The 20347-nt window shown below is 44.2% G+C and overlaps 1 protein-coding gene across 2 annotated transcripts in view; it reads left to right on the top strand.

The window, feature by feature from the left end:
• Positions 1–19996, top strand: part of GPR50 (G protein-coupled receptor 50) — a 57091-nt gene extending 37095 nt beyond the window's left edge. For both annotated transcript variants that reach the window (XM_048514542.1, XM_048514540.1), the window contains exon 2: positions 18467–19996. In XM_048514542.1, coding sequence (XP_048370499.1) covers positions 18467–19338 — 872 coding nt within the window. In that variant the 3' untranslated portion in view covers positions 19339–19996. The remainder of the gene's footprint in view (positions 1–18466) is intronic.
• The last annotated feature ends 351 nt before the right edge of the window (positions 19997–20347 follow it).

The raw sequence follows: 20347 nt of genomic DNA, 5'->3' as shown, positions 1-20347 counted from the left end.
ATAATTCCAAAGTGATGCTTGTCACAATCTGGTCCAAGTGGTGCATCATCTTGCTTGAAGGAATGAGTTTGTGCTTTTCTTAACAATCTCAAATCAAAAGAAACATCTTACCCGGGGTGAGTGGGTGGGGGTGGGGGTGGGGCGGGGGACAAGCCTGATCAAACTAGCTTTTCTGGTGGTGTAAAAGGAAGGCAGAGTATATGTTGATTATCATGGGACCTGTATTTTCAAAAGCCAGGTAGAAGAAGAGCTGGCTTTTATATTTTACTTTTCTCTGCCTTTAAGGACTCTCAAAGCAGCTTCCCTGCTTCACAACAGACACTTTGTGAGGTGGGGGGGGGGACTGAGAGAGTCCTGAGATCACCCAGCAGGCTTCATGTAGGAAAGTGGCGAATCAAACCCTATTCTGCAGATTAGATTCTGCTGTTCTCAACTAATATGTCACTCTGGAACAGGGGCTGTAGAATGGCGGGAATTTAGACAAGTTTGAGGGGGAGGGGAAAGTGGGCTAGATCTTACCTTTTGTGTTTGGGTTGTTCAAGATAGGCCAAGTGAAAACTGTTGAAAAATTATTCTGTTGCTGTAAGCAGAAGAGCCATGTTTGAATGGAATAAAGTTATAAGCAACAATAGTAAGGTGGAACTTGCTCGCTGACATTACTTGAATAGCTCTACTTCATTCTGTTTGCAACAAGTGTGTAGAACCTTTCTGTGTTTCCTTAAAGTCCATGAACAGAACAGCAGAATTTAGATAACCGATCAACTGTACAGAGCATCTGGATTTAATTGAATCCTTTTGTGTGCAAAAATGCATCAAGGCAGGAGCTTTGGGAGTGAGAGGTAATGGGGAGGGAGGCAAGCAGCTCTCTGTGTGTGCGCGTGCATGTGTGTGTGCGCGCAATGGTCCCATTTCTCAATAAGCTGAAGCTTCCTTTTCTGTGGCAGTGTGATCTTTGGCACAGCTCCTGCAGGAAGGAAAATCAAAACCAGGGCTTACTCTGCGTGATTGCCCAGATAATCCCTAAAAGGATTCCATTCCTGGAGGCATGTTCCCAAGCCCCTCTTCTTATGTGAGCTCACAGACAAGGCACACCAGCCCTCCCAGGGCGGAGGTAAATAATTGCTGAACAGATGCAATAATCTAGATTCTCCCCTGATGAAAAGAAACTATTGCCGATAACCCTCACTTCTAAACAGGATAAACTAGTCTTACTGGACTGCGGATCAGAAGGTCACGACTGCTTTTCATGGGCAGAAGAATAATACTGATGGTTGCATTCTGAGTCAAACCCCCCCCCCCCCGCCTGTAGTCTTGCCCACGGGGCCCCAATGAAGAGACGAGACGCGGAGATATCATCTGGTGGAGAGAGCCAGAGGCAGGAAGCGCGGGATCCCGTGCTCCTGGCAACTCTGCCGTGCGCTCGCCCCTCACACCTTTTATTAGGGTTTCAATGGGGGCATGTAAAGGGGTCAGGCAGGCGGGAGAACGGGAGGTCGGGAGATCGGGAGAGCAGGAGATCATCATGTGATGCATGATCTCATCGGGCTGCTACGTGCGGGAGGAAGCATCCGTGTCTGGGCCTAATCTTCACCTGAGGGCAGGAGCCCCTTTGTCCCTTTGTATGGGACACCTGGTGACCGCGAGTCAGGCAGTTCATGACCCGTGACTCATGGGGGAGCGGGGGTTGGGGGAGCGTGTGCGCCCGGAAGGCCGTAGCCGGCACCGGCATGCCTGGCGCTCCTTCTACGGTTCTGCTGGGTTCGCGGGCTCATCCCTACACCCACCCCCGCTGCTGCCTCTTCTGATATAAAAACCAACTCTCCAAAAGACAGCAGAATGCCCCAGATTCTTAACCCTGCTCTTCTTGGGGTTTTCCCCTATAGAATTACCTTCTGCCGCGCCGGGCCACTCTGGGGAAGTGAAATGCGTAGTCCAGCAGTGCTCCTCTAATTTGCAAGGGCGGGTGCAACCACGTCGCCTCGAAAGCCGCTGCCTTGCAATTCACCTCAGCGTGCCTCATTCCTGGCGCTGAAGAAGCAGCACCTTTTGATGACCCCGCGCAGAGCGTGTGGGTTGTGGGGAACCCCAAGAGTGCGCCAGGAATGACGCGCGCTGAGGGGGTGCGAGAGCAGCGTACAGCAGAACATAAGAACATAAGAACAGGGCAGCTGGATCAGACCAAAGTCCATCTAGTCCAGCTCTCTGCTACTCCAGAAAGGGTTCCACCAGGTGCTCTTTAAGCTTCACATGTAGAAAATGATGTATCCACAATGGTCTTCCTGCCGCTGTTAGTTCCCGATCACCTGGTCTGTTAAGGCATTTGCAATCTCAGATCAAGGAGGATCAAGATTGGTAGCCATAAATCGACTTCTCCTCCATAAATCTGTCCAAGTCCCTTTTAAAGCTATCCAGGTTAGTGGCCATCACCACCTCCTGTGGCAGCATATTCCAAACACCAATCACACGTTGCGTGAAGAAGTGTTTCCTTTTATCAGTCCTAATTGTTCCCCCCAGCATTTTCAATGAATGCCCCCTGGTTCTAGTATTGTGAGAAAGAGAGAAAAATTTCTCTCTGTCAACATTTTCTACCCCATGCATAATTCTTTTTGTAGACTTCAACCATATCCCCCCTCACCCGCCTCCCCTCCAAACTAAACAGTCCCACACGCTGCAGCCTTGTACTCTCCTCATAGGGAAGGTGCTCCAGTCCCTCAATCATCCTTGTTGCCCTTCTCTGCACTTTTTCTATCTCCTCAATATCCTTTTTGAGATGCGGCGACCAGAACTGGACACAGTACTCCAAGTGTGTCGCACCACTGCTTTATATAAGGGCATGACAATCTTTGCAGTTTTATTCTCAATTCCTTTCCTAATTATCCCCAGCATAGAGTTTGCCTTTTTTACAGCTGCCATGCATTGAGTTGACATTCCCATGGAACTATCAACTAAGACGCCTAAATCCCTTTCCTGGTCTGTGACTGATAGCACTGACGCCTGTAGCGTGTATGTGAAGTTTGGATTTTTTGCCCCATGTGCATCACTTTACATTTTGCTACATTGAACTGCATTTGCCATTTCTGAGCCCACTCACCTAATTTATCAAGGTCCGCTTGGAGCTCTTCGCAATCCTTTGTGGTTCTCACCACCCTACATAATTTGGCATCATCTGCAAACTTGGCCACCACGCTACCCACCCCTACTTCCAGGTCAGAAGGTGAGTGGCCACCACGCTACCCACCCCTACTTCCAGCAGAAGGTGAGTGGGGAAAGCCCCCTTGACAGCACACACTCTTCTGTCCTCATGGCCCAATGGTATGGCTTCCCCATTTGCTTTTTGTTCTGCTGGGCAGATAGCGGAGTAAACAAGCAAAAATGCCAGGAGCCACCATAGCCTTTCAGAGGTATGCCTGCTTAAGAACATTCAACGAGGTCTGTACATCAAAAGAAATCAGTATTTTTGGACATATTGGAGCTGGAAAATATCAGTATTCCCAGTTTTTTTGGGATCCAGTTCCAGTATGATGTTTAGATCCAGGTTTAATTTGGGAATCTGAATGGATTCAACTCCATCATAGCCTCTGGGAAAGTTATCTGAGATTCTGGACTGGAATGGCTGTTTTTTAAGCTGGAGGCACCAAAAATGCAGCAGAGGTGATGATGCCCCTCCAAAGAAGAACCCCCAGGTTTAAAGAAGATTGGGTGAGGAGATCCAATTTCTATGGACCTCCAACAAAGATTCTCCCCATCCATTCTCCATTATTTCCAATGGAACGGAAACAGCTTCTTTTTTCCCCCTCCAGGGCAAAAGAGGCATGCCTGCAGCAATCACTGGTCAGTGCCTTCCATACCAAGAATCAACACATGCCCAACAGAACCAAAGCAGAACCCAGGAATCTCACCAGAACCAAAAGCCAATGTGGCAAGCCCAACAGAACCAAAGTCAAATCACAGAATCCCATCAGATGTTTGGTAGTTTGTTTTGCAGAACCAAAGATAATCCACAGAAGCCCAGTAGAACAATCTGAAGCACAGGGGGGCACATTTGAAAGCCCAGCAGAACCTAGGGCCAATGTGGCAGTGCATGTCCACCAGAACCAATGTCAAACCAGAGAATCCCAGCAGGGAATGTTTTGATTGTGTTGTTGTTGTTGGGGTGTTTTTTTTTTGGCAAAACCAAGGGCAATTAACAGAAGCCAACCAGAACAATCTTATGCACAGCCCAACAGAATCAATGGCAATACACTGACAAACATGCATGCCATCACTTCCCTAAGAAAGGCCTCAGAAAGTGAGAGGCAGGGGTTTTTGTGTGCACTCTGAGCCTCCTCTCTCAGCAATCTACACTCCATCACTGGCTCAAGTGCTGCAGCTGCCCTTCATCACTGACTCTCCTTTTCCCACTTCCCTTCCCTGCAAAGAAGAATGTTACATACGTGCAGATTTGCTTCATTATTTATTGTGCTCCTGTGAGTTCGGCTGGTTTCTCTTTGACACGCAGGTCCCTATTTTACTCTATCCTTTAACCTCCAACAAGATGAAGAACAGTTTTGATGCAGCTGTACTATTTTAAGCCTGTAATTTTGGTTTGGGGTGGCTGATGAGTGTGCATCCCCTTTAGCATCCCCAGTGCTGCACAGGTACTGGAGTTCAGTTGAGGGGTTTTGGTGCAGGTGAATTTGGCATGGTATCAGGGACAGGGAGTGGATTCTGCCAATCAAATTGGGCAACTGCTGCTTCTTTCTAGCGACAATTTAATTTTGGGATGAGCGTTTCACCCTGACTTCCCAATATAGACTGAGAGAGGATGCAGGCACCAGCATGTGCTCACTGACAATCACCCTCAAAATCCAGACGTGAGTCGTTAACACTGGTAAGTTGACCTTCAAAGAGAACAATGGATCAACTGTCCAGGGGAACAGGCATGAGAAATGTGGACTGACAATGTCACCCACACAGGAGAGAACACACTCATGCTGCATGAGAGGATCCTCTGGACCATGGAAGAGAGGTCCATCTCTTTCATGGGTCAGTAACTCAGTGAAGCGGTCTGCAACACATGGGGCTCAGCAAAGTACTCCCTCATTACTGCAACAACCTTATCCTGTCTCATGCACCTCTTGCTCCAATGTCATCTAAGAAGAAGAAGAAGAAGAAGAAGAAGAAGAAGAAGAAGAGTAGTAGTAGTAGTAGTAGTAGTAGTAGTAGTAGTAGTAGTAGTAGTAGTAGTAGTAGTAGTAGTAGTTTGGATTTATATCCCCCTTTCTCTCCTGCAGGAGACTCAAAGGGGCTTACAATCTCCTTGCCCTTCCCCCCTCACAACAAACACCCTGTGAGGTAGGTGGGGCTGAGAGAGCTCCGAGAAGCTGTGACTAGCCCAAGGTCACCCACCTGGCATGAGTGGGAGTGCACAGGCTAATCTGAATTCCCCAGATAAGCCTCCACAGCTCAGGCAGCAGAGCGGAGAATCAAACCCGGTTCCTCCAGATTAGATACACGAGCTCTTAACCTCCTACGCCACTGCTGCTCCTTAGTGGTTGCTCGGGGGGTGCCGCCTAGCAGGGGAGGTGGGGATGAACAGCAGGGAAGCTGTCTTCACCCTCTTCCTCTTCTGGTCATGCCAATGTGCCCCCTTGGCCTACATGTGTTCAATTCACTGGGAGAGCTTGTCTCACCATCAAATGAGCTGATTGACCTTCTCAGCAATTCTGACCGTTATGTGCAAGTCACATATGGATGCCAGCATGTAGATCTTTTGCTTGCTGAGAGGCTCAAGGCAGGACACAATGCCCTCTTGTAGTCTCTGCACCAGTGCACACTCTGCTGGAAGCAAGTCTGCACATCCTGCAGCTGACTCCAGAAAACTAGATCAGCCATGAACTTAGGGAGATGTTAATAGTATCCAGCAAGGGCCTGTCCCTTATCACCACTGGCTTTCAGCCACCATGATAGGCATGGACCCAGGGGGAAATGGTAGGCTTCTCAGCCCCCAGGGTCCTGTCAACATCAGCCTGGGAAAGTCGACTGATTTGGTCCAACATAGGACTTGAAGTCAGCCAAGAGGTCTTCAGTTCACTCACTGTGTCAACATTGCTGATTAAGTCCTGGTGGAGCGACAAGATTTTATGTGCAAAAAAAGCTCACAAAGGCCTCACAGCTAATTTCGAAATCACCTTACTTTGAGATCTCCCAATGAGGGAAGTTAAAGACCAAAATATTGCTAGCGAGAGCTAGCAGATGCAATGGAGGCCACATGATAGTCCCTTTTAGTGGCCTTCATCATCATCTCATAGGTCTAATCTCATACATTTTCTATGAGATGCTCTTGCTGCTTCATAACAAGTATGCCACCAAACTTGCTCTAGTCATCTAATCTCCCATTTTCTCCTCTGCAGCTCCACAGTATACCTTGGAGCTAGCTTGGAAGGGAAGATGAAGAGAATGTCAGGGAGTGATCATGTCAGTGGCTTCAGAAAGATGACTATGCCTGTCTTATGTCAGTACATCTAATGAGTCACTGGGAGGCATTGGATCCCCCTAATATTCTGAAAGCCAATGTGATCCATCCGTCTCCACGAGCGAGCATAAGTCAGCTCATCACTGATCCACTGGTAACAGAGCAAAGTGGCCTGACCATGGCACTCTACTAGTAGAGATCAGACTCACATCCACCCCCATGCCAAAAATCAAATCCAGTATGCTGTCTGCTAAATGTGTGGGCCCTGAAACAAATCAAGAGAGTCCTAGTGTTGCCATGGAAGACCCCAGATCCATAGTCTGCAAGGAAGTGGCAGCATCAGCGTGGATGTTAAAGCCCCTCAAGACTAGCAATCTGAGGAACTCCAAGGCCCAATCTGCTACTGCCCTCGGGAGGCCTGGAGGGGCATCTGCTGGTGTGCTAGGTGGCCAGTACACCAGCCAAATAGCCAAACTTTTTTCAGAGTTCCATACCAGGCCTACACAGTCAATACCAGAGATCTTTAGGATGGGCAGTGCCCTGAAAGAGAAAGACTCCAGGATGAATATGGACTGATGAAGGACCAATAAACATTTGGGGAGGGGGAGTTCTTTCCAGGTGACAGTGTCACCGTCCATCACCCAAGTTTCGGTCATGCATGCCAGGTCCACTTCATGTGCAGTGTAGCGGTCTTATTGTTATTGGACCTGTCATTACACAGCATCAGTATTAGAGGAGGGTTTCTACTCCTAGCCTCACTGTATCTCACAATGGGATAAAGATTGGAAGGAGTCTGAGCATGACCATGTAGGCAGAAAGCAAACACTTCATGGAAGAAAGTTCCATTCTCTCTCTTTTCTTGTTTTGTGGTTTTCTGCTTGCAAGGAGTTTTTAATATAGGGGAGCTTTCTATACATACATGTGCCATCAAGGCACAACCAATTTATGGTTACCCAGCATCAGGCTTTCAAGACGAGCAGAGGTGGTTTGTCATTGTCTTCCTCTGCAGAGCCTTCCTTGGTGGTCCCCCATCCAGGAACCCACCCAACTCAGCTCCCAGGATCTGACAAGACTGGGATATATCATGTCAGTTTCCCGACCGTTATGACTACTCTGTCATCATATTGAGAAATAAGACTTGGCATAAGAACCAGTGTGGTACAGCAGTTAAGAATGTTGGATTAGGGATTATTGTGAGGATAAAAGAGGGGAAGGGGAAATCATATATGCTGCTCTGAACTCCCTGGATGAAAAGTGGGATAAAACATGTAACAAACAGCATTTTAATGGTTGCACTGTAGAGGGATGAAAGCCTGGAAAAACTTGGGGAGAACCCCCACCCCAATTTTGGGTTGGACAAATTGGTGGAGAGGGGAGAGGTACAAGGGTAAAAAAGTAGGTTTATTTCCAGTCCCTCACATCTCTATCAAACACTTCATGTATGTTATCTTGATGTGTAAACATTACTATAGGTGTAAACAATCCTATATTGCAGGTTTGGAAGGTACAAGTCAGTGACTAGCCTATGACCATTCTGAGTTCATACCAGAATTGAGATTAGAATCTGGTATCTCCTGGGTCACAGCTAATTCTCTTAGCTGCACCAGTTTATCCAAAAGAAGCCCCACTTAGCAGTTCCTTTCCTTATTAACCACTGTTATCTTCATCCTTCTTTACCTCAAGTGTATGGAGTTCGTACATCCTTTTTCCTATTATATTTGTCCATGCTAAATGCAACAGATTAGCTTCTATATCTATATAACATACATTGCATTTTCCATCTATATAACATACATTGCATTTTCCAGATGATGCATGGCTTCCTATGTTTATGCTTGGCTTAAACCTAGAGTTGATCCAAAAAGTGTATTTGTAGGGAGTCCCCTTGAGAAATATGCAAAATATAAATCTCTGCGCTACTCTGGGATCACTTAGTACTAACATTAAAAACCCTTGAGGTTTGCATCATCCTTCCACTATGAAGAAAAATGTTTTATGTTGTCTGTATTGCATTCCTGTTACCATCTCATGACCTTCACGTTATTCTTAAATGGGAAAAAAATCTTTTTAATAATAACAATATCAAAAGGTGCTCAAATACTTTGGAAGGTTCACTGATTCAGGGTCGATTTTGGTTTGCACGCAAACCAGACATCCAAACCACTTATATATCTATTTGTCTACAATGATCCCTTGATTGATCAGCGCTATGTGCAGTCTGAACTTGTGTCTTGTGTAAATTTGCCCAGACTTATCAAGCTGGCTTCACAAAGAGTTCCACAAAGTAGCCAAGCATAGAAGAGAAATCTTTCCTTCACGGTGGCTCATTCCGCACACGCAGAATAATGCACTTTCAAACTGCTTTCAGTGCTCTTTGAAGCTGTGCGGAATAGCAAAATCCACTTGCAAACAGTGGTGAAAGTGGTTTGAAAACGCATTATTTTACGTGTGCGGAAGGGGCCGGTGTCTCATTCCTGTCCAACCAGGGACTGCTAACTTAGGTATAACGGGTAGTTATTTTGGTCTATATTTTGAACATTAAATTTTCTCTATAAAATGGTGACTGTAGCTTCCAGTGCAGTAACAGGTAGCCATCTGCGATTAATCCATTTTTACGAGTGTGTGGTTTACAAGATTTTTGTCCTCCTCCATTTTATCTTTACAACAACAAGCCTGTAATGCAAATTAGGCTGAGAGGGTGTGTAATGGGCCACTCAGCAGAACTTCTGTGGCTGAATGGGGATTTCAATCCAGGACTTCCAGATCCTAGTGACATTATACCAGATGCTCATTTCAGCTGAACCCATGCCCTCTACCATGCCAACCGAGACAGGAACTCTTGATTAATTACTATGTAAAAAATGGATGGCGTAAGTAAATGGTATTACTCACTGGCCCTCACGATCAAACGAATCAGTGTTTTCTTAGGCAGCTGCCCGTGCTTAAACATACACAGTTTAAGTAGAACACACTCTGGCTGCAATCCAAAGAAGTTAGTTATATATGCACGCACAGCCGGGACTTTCTCTAGAATGGCCCACACCTGCATTGCCTGACAAAGCAAGCCACAGGTGACTTTTAAAACAGTTTGCCTCTTTGGTAATGGGAACTGCAGTGTGAGAATGAGAGAAGAGCACAAGTTTTCATAAATGTGAATGAATGCACTGCAAGGTTATTTGTATGCTTGGTTGAAAGTATTATGAGGAATGTCTAGTTGGGATTTCTCAATGTAGAAAAAAAGGCGGCTCGCGGAGAGACAATAGAGGTTTATAAAATTATCCCTGGGGGCGGAGAAAGTGGATAGAGGGAGCTTATTCATCCTCTGTAATAATACTGAAACTTGAGAGTTCCCAGTGAAGTTGGTCGGCAAACAAGGTGGAGTGGCCACTTAAATTACTGCGGCCTAGATGGCCACTGTTGGCCAGGAGCATATAGAGCCAATCCCAGAAACCCTGCTAGTTCCTCAGGGCCCATTGCCTTGGACTGTTCAGCAGCATCAATGATCTTTGTCAGAATACCAGTTTGTAAACAAGGTAATGGAGTTAGCTAATGCTCATTGTTGGTGCTGCTGCTGCACTGGCTTCTGGCCCTGCAAAGGCCACTCAACTTGGCTTGCTCCAAGGCCATTATCACTTCCCAGGCTGCCCCGAGGACAGACAAAAGGAACTGTTTCTTTACTCAACAAGTAATTAAATTGTGGGATTTATTGCCTGTGGATGTCATAATGGCCATGAGCGCAGACAGCTTTTAAAAGAGGTTAGACCGATTACTAGCTGTAGTGAGTAAATGGAACCTCCCAGTGGTGGGATTCAAATAATTCAACAACTGGTTGTTTACAAGCACCATTTTAACAACCGGTTCTGCTGAAGTGGTGCAAACCTGCTGAATCCCACCACTGGAACCTCCATATACCGAGACAGGAGACCTCTGAAGCCCAGATCTAGGAGGCAACATCAGAAGATAATCTTGGACTCTATATCTGGTCAGATGGCTCTCCAGGACAACTAGATGACTAGTGTGTAAGCAAGGATGAAGGACTAGATCAGGGATCTGCAACCTGCGGCTCTCCAGATGTTCATGGACTACAATTCCCATCAGCCCCCGCCAGCATGGCCAATTGGCCGTGCTAGCAGGGGCTGATGGGATTTATAGTCCATGAACATCTGGAGAGCTGCAGGTTGCAGATCCCTGGACTAGATGGACCACTGTTCCGATTCAACAGGGCTTTATATCTTGCCCACTATTTAAAGGGAAAAAGAGACTGAAGGTAATCTGAGTACCGTACTATGTTGGATGAAAGAAGGAAGTTCAGAACTGACAGAAATGTTGAGCTCAATCAAGCCTGTTGCTAAGATGACATGTGGTCATGATTCCCTTGCAGCCAGGGTTACTTCTCCCCCAAAGCAACAGCCAAAAGCCTACTGATATGCACACTTACCTGTAAGTCCAACTGAACTGAACTGGATTTACTTCTGAGTAGGTCTGCTTAAGATCATTCCCAACGAAGCATAGCAAGACAAGAAGAAAAAAAGTTTGGATGTATACCCTGCCTTTCTCTCCTGTAAAGAGACTCAAAGGGATTTACAAATTCCTTTCCCTTCCTCTCCCCGCAGCAGATACCTTGTGAGGTAGGTGGGGCTGAGAGAGTTCTGAACTAACTGTGAGTATCCCAAGGTCACCCCAGCAGGCTTCATGTGCAGGAGTGGCGAAACAAATCCAATTCACCAGATAAGAACCTGCTGCTCAGGTGAAGGAGTGGGGAATCAAACCCAGTTCTCCAGATTAGAGTCTACCTGCTCTTAGCCACTAGGCTACGTTGGTTCTGAGTGTGATAGTGTTTCACATCAGGATTGTCTTACTAGATATTCCCTGGGGAACCAATGGGCCAATACTGTCTCTTGTGATTCTAGTTTGGCCCCAATATTCCAAAGAGGCAGAGAGTCAAGTCCACAGCCGTTCCCTCTCCCATGACTTCCAGCTACTGTCCTCTCATTACAGTTTTCACACAAGTGGTTTCTGGGAACCAGGAGCATCTTGATTTGGGGTCAGGAGGCAGCTCGGATTAGAGATGAGAACATGGGCTGTTATTAAATGCATATGGCTTTTTGAAGGTGAAAGTTGTTCTTTTGAATCATCAACAAGCTTGCGGAAGGGGGGGGGGTGCTGGCAGAGGAGATACTTTTGCACTGTAACTAAATGCTCTGTGTGGAAATCTTCAAAAAAGGGAATAATTTGCCCAGAGCGATGGTCAGGCAAAATATGAGAATGGGAGAGTTTTGAAACCATCAGCCACTGTTTTTAAAATTGTAAACAGCAGCTGCAGACAGAGGGAATTTGGATTTTTTTTTGTATTCTTAATCACCTCCCCCCCTCAGCTGCTGTTTATCTTGCAGGGGGAATATACAAACACCACTGATGCCCATAAATCCCTCTCCCCACCCAGATGAACACTGCATTAAGTATGGGTTATTTCTCCCCTCTCCCAGTACTATGATTCAAATCCGAACTGGAGACTCTGTGGCTGCCGTTCCTTGTTCTTTTTTTAAAAGTCAGCAGGAAATCTGAGTTCTTGAATTTCCTTTGAATTTCCCTTCAGTTACATCGAGTTTGATCCTAAAGTATATGAAATATTCATCACTGTAATGACTTTGGAGTTCTCTTAAATTTAGCTACTTTCATGAAATTTAAGCCATTAAAATTCCTCTTGTCCATTGCCTATACAGGTTTCTTTCACAATCAGGGGGTTGCAAAGTGTTTGTTTCTCCTTTTTTTGTGTGCTGAGTGTCTGGTCCATCAATCAATCTTTATTATGGCCATAGACCAGCATAAGGTAAATAAAATAAAACTAAAAGGATAAGACATATTAAAACAGTAAATACATCTCTAAAAAGATTAAGCCTGCTGTATTGCACAGTCTGGTCCCTATGTCTTCTCTTCAGATTGCCCTTTGACTGTGAATTAATGCACTTTCCAACACTTGGGAAAACCTGTGAAAAATCATATCGCAATTCTTCCACCAAACAGAGCATTAATTTATTATCATTCACATTAAGGTCACATTCCTATGCGCCCTTGCTTGAGAGTGAGGCACAGCTTTGATTAAATGTGGATAGGATCACATTTAATGAAAACAGTTCCCTAATTTAACATTTTCCTCCCTCAGTTTGGAATGCAGATTTAGATCCCATAGACTCCCCCATGCCTTTGTTACACGCAAGAACTGCTCTTAATGAATGTCTGGGAGACCCAGGTACAAATACCCAGTTGCCCATGGAAACTGATGGGAGACCTCAAGCTAGTCACTCACTTTCAGCCTGAACTACTTTATAGGGTGGTTGTGAGGGTAAAATGGAGGTGAGAACTATGTAAGTGTGCTGCAGTCCATGAAAGCTTAATAAAACTGTGTAAACCTGTAAGACTCCTGTTTATTTTTGCTGCATCTGACTAATATAGCTAATCCCCTTGATTTGGAACCATATGAATTTGTTAGGCAGTTAAGACTGGCTGCTGTGTGCTTCCCACCTTCAGTAACAGTGTGAATAGTGATGAGAAACAGGGCCTTTTCTGTGGCAGCACCTCAGCTGTGGAATGCCATCTGCCCGGTAGTTATTCTTACATTCACTTTGCAAGTCTTAAATGCCAAGTAAAAACATTTTCATTTGCCTAGACATTCTGTTCATAGCTTTGCTGGTGCCCTCACTTCGATATTTTGTTTGTTTTGATGACTTCTGTTGCTGTTTTGTTTTTATACTGCTGTTTTATTCTGCTGCTTTTACTGACTTCGTATTGATACTCTGGTTCATTCTTAGTTATTTTCATAATGTGTTTTTATGATTTATTTCAATGGTGTTATAAGCCAGTCTGAACTTTCATATTAGAGAACATGGATAATAAGTATTTTAACTACAAAGAAAATAAACGCAAGTGGTTGGCTTGAACATGCTCGTCAACTAGAATTGTACGAGCGTTTGCAGGATTTCCCTCTCTTTTTTCTGGTACACCTCATCTTGATATCCCACTTTAAGCATTGACTTTCCAATCTTTTTTGCTGCACTTTGGTCTCTCTCTTTTTTTGCTTTCTTAAACTCTTTTGACCTTTTGCTATATTTTCATTAGTGGTTGACCCACATTTTCAGACTTTATAGTAATAGTACCAGCCTGGACTCTAATTTTCTTTTTTTAATGCAGAGCTGAATTTTCGTATTTTTGGAATTGATTCATTTGGCAAGCAAAGGGAAGCTGTGCATCTTTCATTTCAGGGGACATTTGGCAGCCGAATCAAGGGGATGGAGTAGATGAATGTGGGATTGCTTTGCTGTGACGAACAGTTTCAGCTTTGGCGAAGTGACTGCCTGCTTGTATCCTGGGCATGCTGCAAAACCAGCTGTTTATTATTATTTATTTTCTATTAGACTTGCAATCCCACCCTTTCCTAGCCAAGGCCGGGATGTCCCCTGGGATAGCTATGTCACATAGCGACCAGACAGAGTCTATGTCCGTATCTTATTTTCTAGAACTGGAGGGTCAGGAGCACTGGTTCCACCTGTAAACCTGTTGTCATGTAACCTGCAATGCTGGCAAAGGGTTCTTTCACCCCTCTCCCGCAGCGTGGACTACAATAGTGGCTTCAGCAAAGCCTTGTAGCCACCTCAGCTGCTCTCTATCATTAATCTCCATCTTGGCTTATTATGTGCAGGAATGAGCAACTGAGGGGTGTGATAATGAGGATAATGAGGTTTGTGAAAGTCTCTCTTGCTTTTCATGTGGCAAGAGAGGGGATTAAAGAGGTCTTTGCTTAGGTCTCATCCTGGGATAAAGTAGCTGAATTCACACTTATATTTGCAAGAGGGATCCTTGATGGCTGTGGTTATATAGGAATCTCTTGGGGGCTGAATTTAATACAAGGTCCTTCAGTTGCCAATTTCCTGCTCCTCCTCGTGAAGCCTGCTGGGTGACCTTGGGTTAGTCACAGTTCTCTCAAGCCTCTCTCAACCCCACCTACCTCACAAGGTGTCTGTTGTGGGGAGAGGAAAGGAAGGTGATTGTGAGAAGGGAAGAGGTGATTGTAAGCCATTTCAAGGTAGAGAAAGGGTAGAGAAAAGCAGGGTATAAAAGCTAACTCCTCTTCTTCCATTTCTAGCCCATGCATTTCATAAGTTGTGTAGTCAAAATAGCTCTAAAAAAGCTCTAAAGAAATAGCTCTAAAATAGCTCTTTTACATAAGCAGTAGAATGAAGTCAGCACGTGGTTCTGAAGTGTGGCATGACCACTGGGAAGGTTACAGTGTCAGGCCTGGAACTGGCAGACCTGGATTTGAATCCCCACTCTGCCGTGGAAGCTTGCTGGGTTACCTTGGGCCAGTCACGTGCTGTGAGCCTAACAACAAGGTTGTTGTGAAGATAAAGGACAAGAAGGACAGATGTAAGCCCCTGTAGGTTCCTATTAGAGAGACGGGAGGGTTGTCAACAAAGTAAATAAAATAATTTAGTACATTCTCTTGGAAAAACAGTTTTTAAATTGATCTCATGGCATAGACTGGGTCCAATTGAAAGGCAGAGACACAAACATTAGTTTTGTTTGCAAGCAGCAATTCCAATTAGGTAAGTGACATTGTGTTAATTAATCTGAGTACTTCAATACTAGTCTTGGAATGTGCTTTTCAGAGATTGTTTAACATGATATAGCTAATTTGGAAAATATTCAGAGGAAAGCTTTGGGCACAAATAGAGCCAGCGTGTGTACAGGTTTGAGTGTTGGACAACTATCTTGGAAACCAAAGTTCACGTTCCAGCCCTGCCATGAGGCTGACTGGGAGACCTTGGACCCCTTATAAACTCTCAAGCGAAGGATTATTGCAAGCAGAAAATGGAGGAGTGGAAAACGATGAAAGCCATTTTGATTCCCCATTAGGGTGAAACAGTGGCATAGTACCAAGGGGGCGGGGGGGGAGTTGCAATGCACCAGGTGCACGCCAGGCAGGGGCGTTCCGGGGGCAGGAGGGGGTATGGCAGGGGTGCGTTCCCCCTTGCTCTGGCCCTGGGGTGAAAGGTAGGGTATAAATGAAGTTAATACATAAGTGAAGAGTCTAGAAGACCAGTACTGCTAGGTGCATTGATCATATAAGAAACACTGTTGTGGACATCTTAAGTATTTTTAGGAGCATGTCAGAAAGACGAGGGCAACCAGATTCCACAGACTTAATCTCTAGATGAGAGAGAGTTTGTGTGGCATAAAGACTCAGCAGCCGCTAAAATATAAATCATGTTAGGGGGAAAATTTCTTGGCTTATAAAATAATAGTAGCCATTAAGTTTTATCAGGAAGTTGTGAAAAGTGGTCATACTTTGCCTTAGGGAAACCAGCAAAGCAAAACTAAATGTGGATTTAGGGGCATTGGCACTGCCCCGCTGTGGTGTGATCACATTAAAGAAAGCTAAAGGCAAGAAACAGCAGGAGATGCCAAAGAAGGTTTGATGAAGAGAAATGGCACCTTCGTTTCATCTCCTAAAGCTTACTGCACAGAGCTGGAAAAATAAGTTTAGCCAAGATTTAAAGGGCAAAAAGGTGTCCGGTTTGGGACAGATAGACCTTGTTTGGAAGAGGAGTTCAAAATGTTTCCTGTGAAAGCATAATTCCACAGCTAGACGCTAGGATTGAGCAGCAGCTTAGCCAAAGCCGTTTCTCTTTTATATGCTGAGTTTTTGAATGTTTTTTAGAACAACAAATAGGTACCAGGTATTACCTGTGTATCCCACATTTCTACGAATGGTACAAACGGGTTCTTTCAATTTTCCTTTCTCAAGAACCCTGTGAAATATGATTTGGCAGAGAGATTATTGAATTATTGGATGTGTATAATTTTTATGTATTATTAGGATTCTAGTTTGTTGACTTATTTATCTACATAGGTGGGTATGGATCAGGACTTTTATAGGTTGTGTTTATGTTTGTATTTGCAAGTGGATGTGTAATGAAGTTGGTTTCTTTTTATTGGTGTTATATTTTTCTTTCATAGTACACTTTCTGTTTTGTTCCTGGTTTTTTGCTTGTATAATGAGAAAATCTCAATTAAAATTATTTTTTAAAAAATATGATTGGGCAGAGAGGTAGTGTCTATTTCATACATGCAGGATAATAAGATGCATCATTTCAGGTTGCAGGGATATAATCATGGAGGATCGTGTTTTGAAATACTCCCAGTTAAAATTTCCCAACAAAGGGACCACCAGCAGGCAAAGAGAAGTAAAAGAACTGGCTGATGTGAGTTTTCTGGGCTGTGTGGCTGGGTTCTGGTAGGTTATGCTCCTAGAGTTTCACCCGCATCTATGGCTGGCATCTTCACAACCTGGCCACACAGCCTGGAAAACCCACAACAGCCCGTGGATTCCTTCTGCAAAAACCTTTGACAATTCTGAGGTAAAAGAACTTTTCCCCAACTCTGCTGATTTTCTGTTGGCTGGGAGATTTGTATGCAACGGAGCAGTCAAAACTGGAACCGACCCACCGCACTAGTGCACTCCATTCTGCTACCTCATTCTCCTGCATGCGCGAACCAGGCCAGTGGTCACTTAGTTGAGTTTCCTGGTCCAGCTACTTATGTTCCCGGTCCAGCTACTTATTTATTTACTTTTGGAAAAAATAGTCTTAGGCTGATTCCGCATGGGCCAAAAACAGTGGTGTGAAAACGGTATAAACCCTTTTACACCGTTTTAAACTCTTTTACATCATTTTCACACTGTTTTCATACTGCTGTTTTTGGCCCATGCGGAATGAGCCTCTGAAAGACTTTTACTGTGGCAAGGCATGTAGCCCTGTTGTCAACTGTTTTGGAGGGCAAATTCAAAAGAGTTTTACTCACAGAAATTCTGTCCACGTACAGATGGAGAAGTGGAAATTATAGAACACTTTTTAAAGATGTAACTGTTAAGGTGAGGCTCAATCTAAAATTCTTGGTGCCCTGTTGAATAAGAGTGTTGGTCCAGCAAGAATTTGTAAAATCTTAATTGACCAATCACTGAAACTTACTAAGTTGCTGGCTAAGTTCTGCATTGTAGTTTATAAATTTTGCCATAATTTAACGGAACATAACTGAAAATTATGTTTAAATTCAATGGGTTTAAATTAAATGATCATGTTGCTTTTAAAGTTAGAAGTATTAAATAGAATTTTGTGATCAAACATCCAAAAAGGTAATGCATTCATTTCATGTATGTTCTAATTATCGATCCTTAGCCATAAATAAAATTTTGAAGAGGAAGGCCTCACAACATGCTAGTTCTTTGTATTATGATATATATGAGATTTTTTGTATGTGTGAAAAAATGTTCTGCCATGGGAACCTTCACCTGCTGTCTGACATGGTACAGTCTAAGGCCCCTTCCGCACATGAAGAATAATGCACTTTCAATCCACTTTCACAACTGTTTGCAAGTGGATTTTGCTATTCCACACAGTAAAAACCAGCTGCAAAGTGCATTGAAAGTTGATTGAAAGTGCATTTTTTGGCATGTGCGGGAGGGGCCTAAGAATAGATGGCTCTGACCTGGATAGCCGAGGCTAGTCTGATCTCATCAAATCTCAGAAGGTAAGCAATGTCAGTCCCATCAGTCTATTGAATATTCAGTGTTGTAAGCAATGACTAACAGCCCCTGTTGGAGATGTGTATCCCCAACTTGACCAAAAGATGAATCCAGTTGGCTCATCAAATGAACATTATGTATGGGCAGTGCTACTTGCTGGTTTACATGAAAGCTTTCTTCTGTACGGGCAATGCAATTGGTGCATCAGGATGAATATGGTCATTGTGTTTTGTCCCTAGTTTTACTCTAGATCAGGGGTCTGCAAACAACGGCTCTCCAGATGTTCACAGATGACAATTCCCATCAGCCCTGCCACTTGGCCATGCTGGTGTTTATCCATAGGGACTCCCCCCTCTTTTTCTGGGTTGTGATAAATTTACTCATACTTAGATCTGCTGGTTTCTTAATTTTTTTTTGTTTTTTCCCATGCCTAGGCAATCTCTTTGTTGTCAGCTTATCTGTGGCAGACCTCGTGGTGGCAATATACCCCTACCCTCTCATCTTAAGTGCCATCTTCCATAATGACTGGACAATGGGTGACATTCACTGCCAGATCAGTGGCTTCCTTATGGGGCTGAGCGTGATTGGTTCCATTTTCAACATCACGGCCATAGCAATCAACAGGTACTGTTACATTTGCCACAGCCTCTGGTATGACAAACTGTTTAATCTGAAAAACACCTACTGCTACCTTTGCCTGACATGGCTGCTCACCTTGGTGGCGATTGTGCCGAACTTCTTTGTGGGCTCCCTGCAGTACGATCGTCGGATTTATTCCTGCACATTTACTCAGACTGTCAACATGTCGTACACTATTGCTGTGGTAGCCATTCACTTTATTATCCCTCTAACCATCGTCACTTTTTGCTACCTCCGAATTTGGATTTTGGTGATCCAAGTCAAGCACCGGGTCCGGCAGGACTGCAATCAGAGGCTAAGATCAGAGGACATCCGGAACTTCTTGACCATGTTCGTGGTGTTTGTCCTCTTTGCAGTTTGCTGGGGGCCACTGAACCTCATCGGCCTGGCTGTCTCTATTAATCCTTCTAAAATAGTACCATGGATCCCAGAGTGGCTTTTTGTGGTGAGCTACTTTATGGCTTACTTTAACAGCTGCCTCAATGCCGTGATATACGGCCTCCTCAACCAGAACTTCCGGAATGAGTACAAAAGGATCCTGATGGCTCTGCGGACTCCCCGTCTGTTGTTTGTGGATTGGTCAAAAGGTGGGACGGAGGGAGCGAAAAGCAAACCATCTCTCGCCGTGACAAACAACAACAATAATCAGGCTGAAATCGACTTGTGAAGAAAAGGAACATTATTTAATATTGCTGTATTTGTATATACTGTGTAAAACATTTTCTACTTAGTATACTCCAGAGCCTAATGTTGACAGTCCTTCCTCATTCAAATATTTTTCCCCCTCTTTTTTTCAAAATGGTGGCATATTCACTATGGTTTATGGGAGCTGCTTTGTGGATTATTAAAGGGTGTTGGCTGAGTGTATGAGGTGGGAAGTCCCTGGATCCTGTCTCAGTTCAGCATAGCTGAGGTTGGATCCAGTCTAAATGTTCCTGAAGGATGTCCAGCTGGCCTTGACCAGGGTCAGGGCTTTCTTGGTGGAACACTCTATGAGAGCTGGACCCTGTAGGACCTGATGCAATTCTGCAGGGCCTGTAAGACAGAGCTGTTCTTCCTGGCATATGGTTGAGCCAGCTTTGGCAGCACATTCTGGATGGCTTTTATCTTCTCTGTCTCCTCTCTGGGCTTTTATCAGGGCAGGTATGGGATAATATGGGAACAATTAAATCGCCATCTGGTTTTTAATGGATTATTTATGGTTTTATGTTAAATTGTATGTGGCCCTTTTGGTCCTTGGTTTTAAATTGTATTTTGATATGTTGTGAGCTGTTCTTTTTTTAAAAATTTTATTGATATTTTGGATTGTTACAGATTGATATTATACATCTTTATATTTCATCCTCCATATCCTTTTACCCACCTTTCCCCCCTCCCCCCTTCTTCTTTTCTTCTTTAAATGTGCAGCAGCAGGTCCATTTTTTTCTAATTTTCTTTTCCAGTTTTCTTCTGTGATTCCAATTTCGTTTAACCAGTCTTTGAATTCAGTCCAGATCCACTTCATATCTTTTTGTTTTTCTTGCCATATTTGGTTTCTTGACATAATGTCGAAAATTTCCAATTGTATTTGTTCCCATATACATTCCAACCATTTATGTATTGTCCAGATTCTTTTGTCCTTCCCCCCTAATGCTATTACTGCATGGGCCGCTCTGATCATAAGTTTAAATAGCTTT

Source organism: Sphaerodactylus townsendi, linkage group LG13 (genome assembly GCF_021028975.2).
Source record: "Sphaerodactylus townsendi isolate TG3544 linkage group LG13, MPM_Stown_v2.3, whole genome shotgun sequence".
NCBI lineage: Eukaryota > Metazoa > Chordata > Lepidosauria > Squamata > Sphaerodactylidae > Sphaerodactylus > Sphaerodactylus townsendi.
Note: the sequence above shows the minus strand (reverse complement) of the source record. Positions and strands in the feature narration are given on the sequence as shown.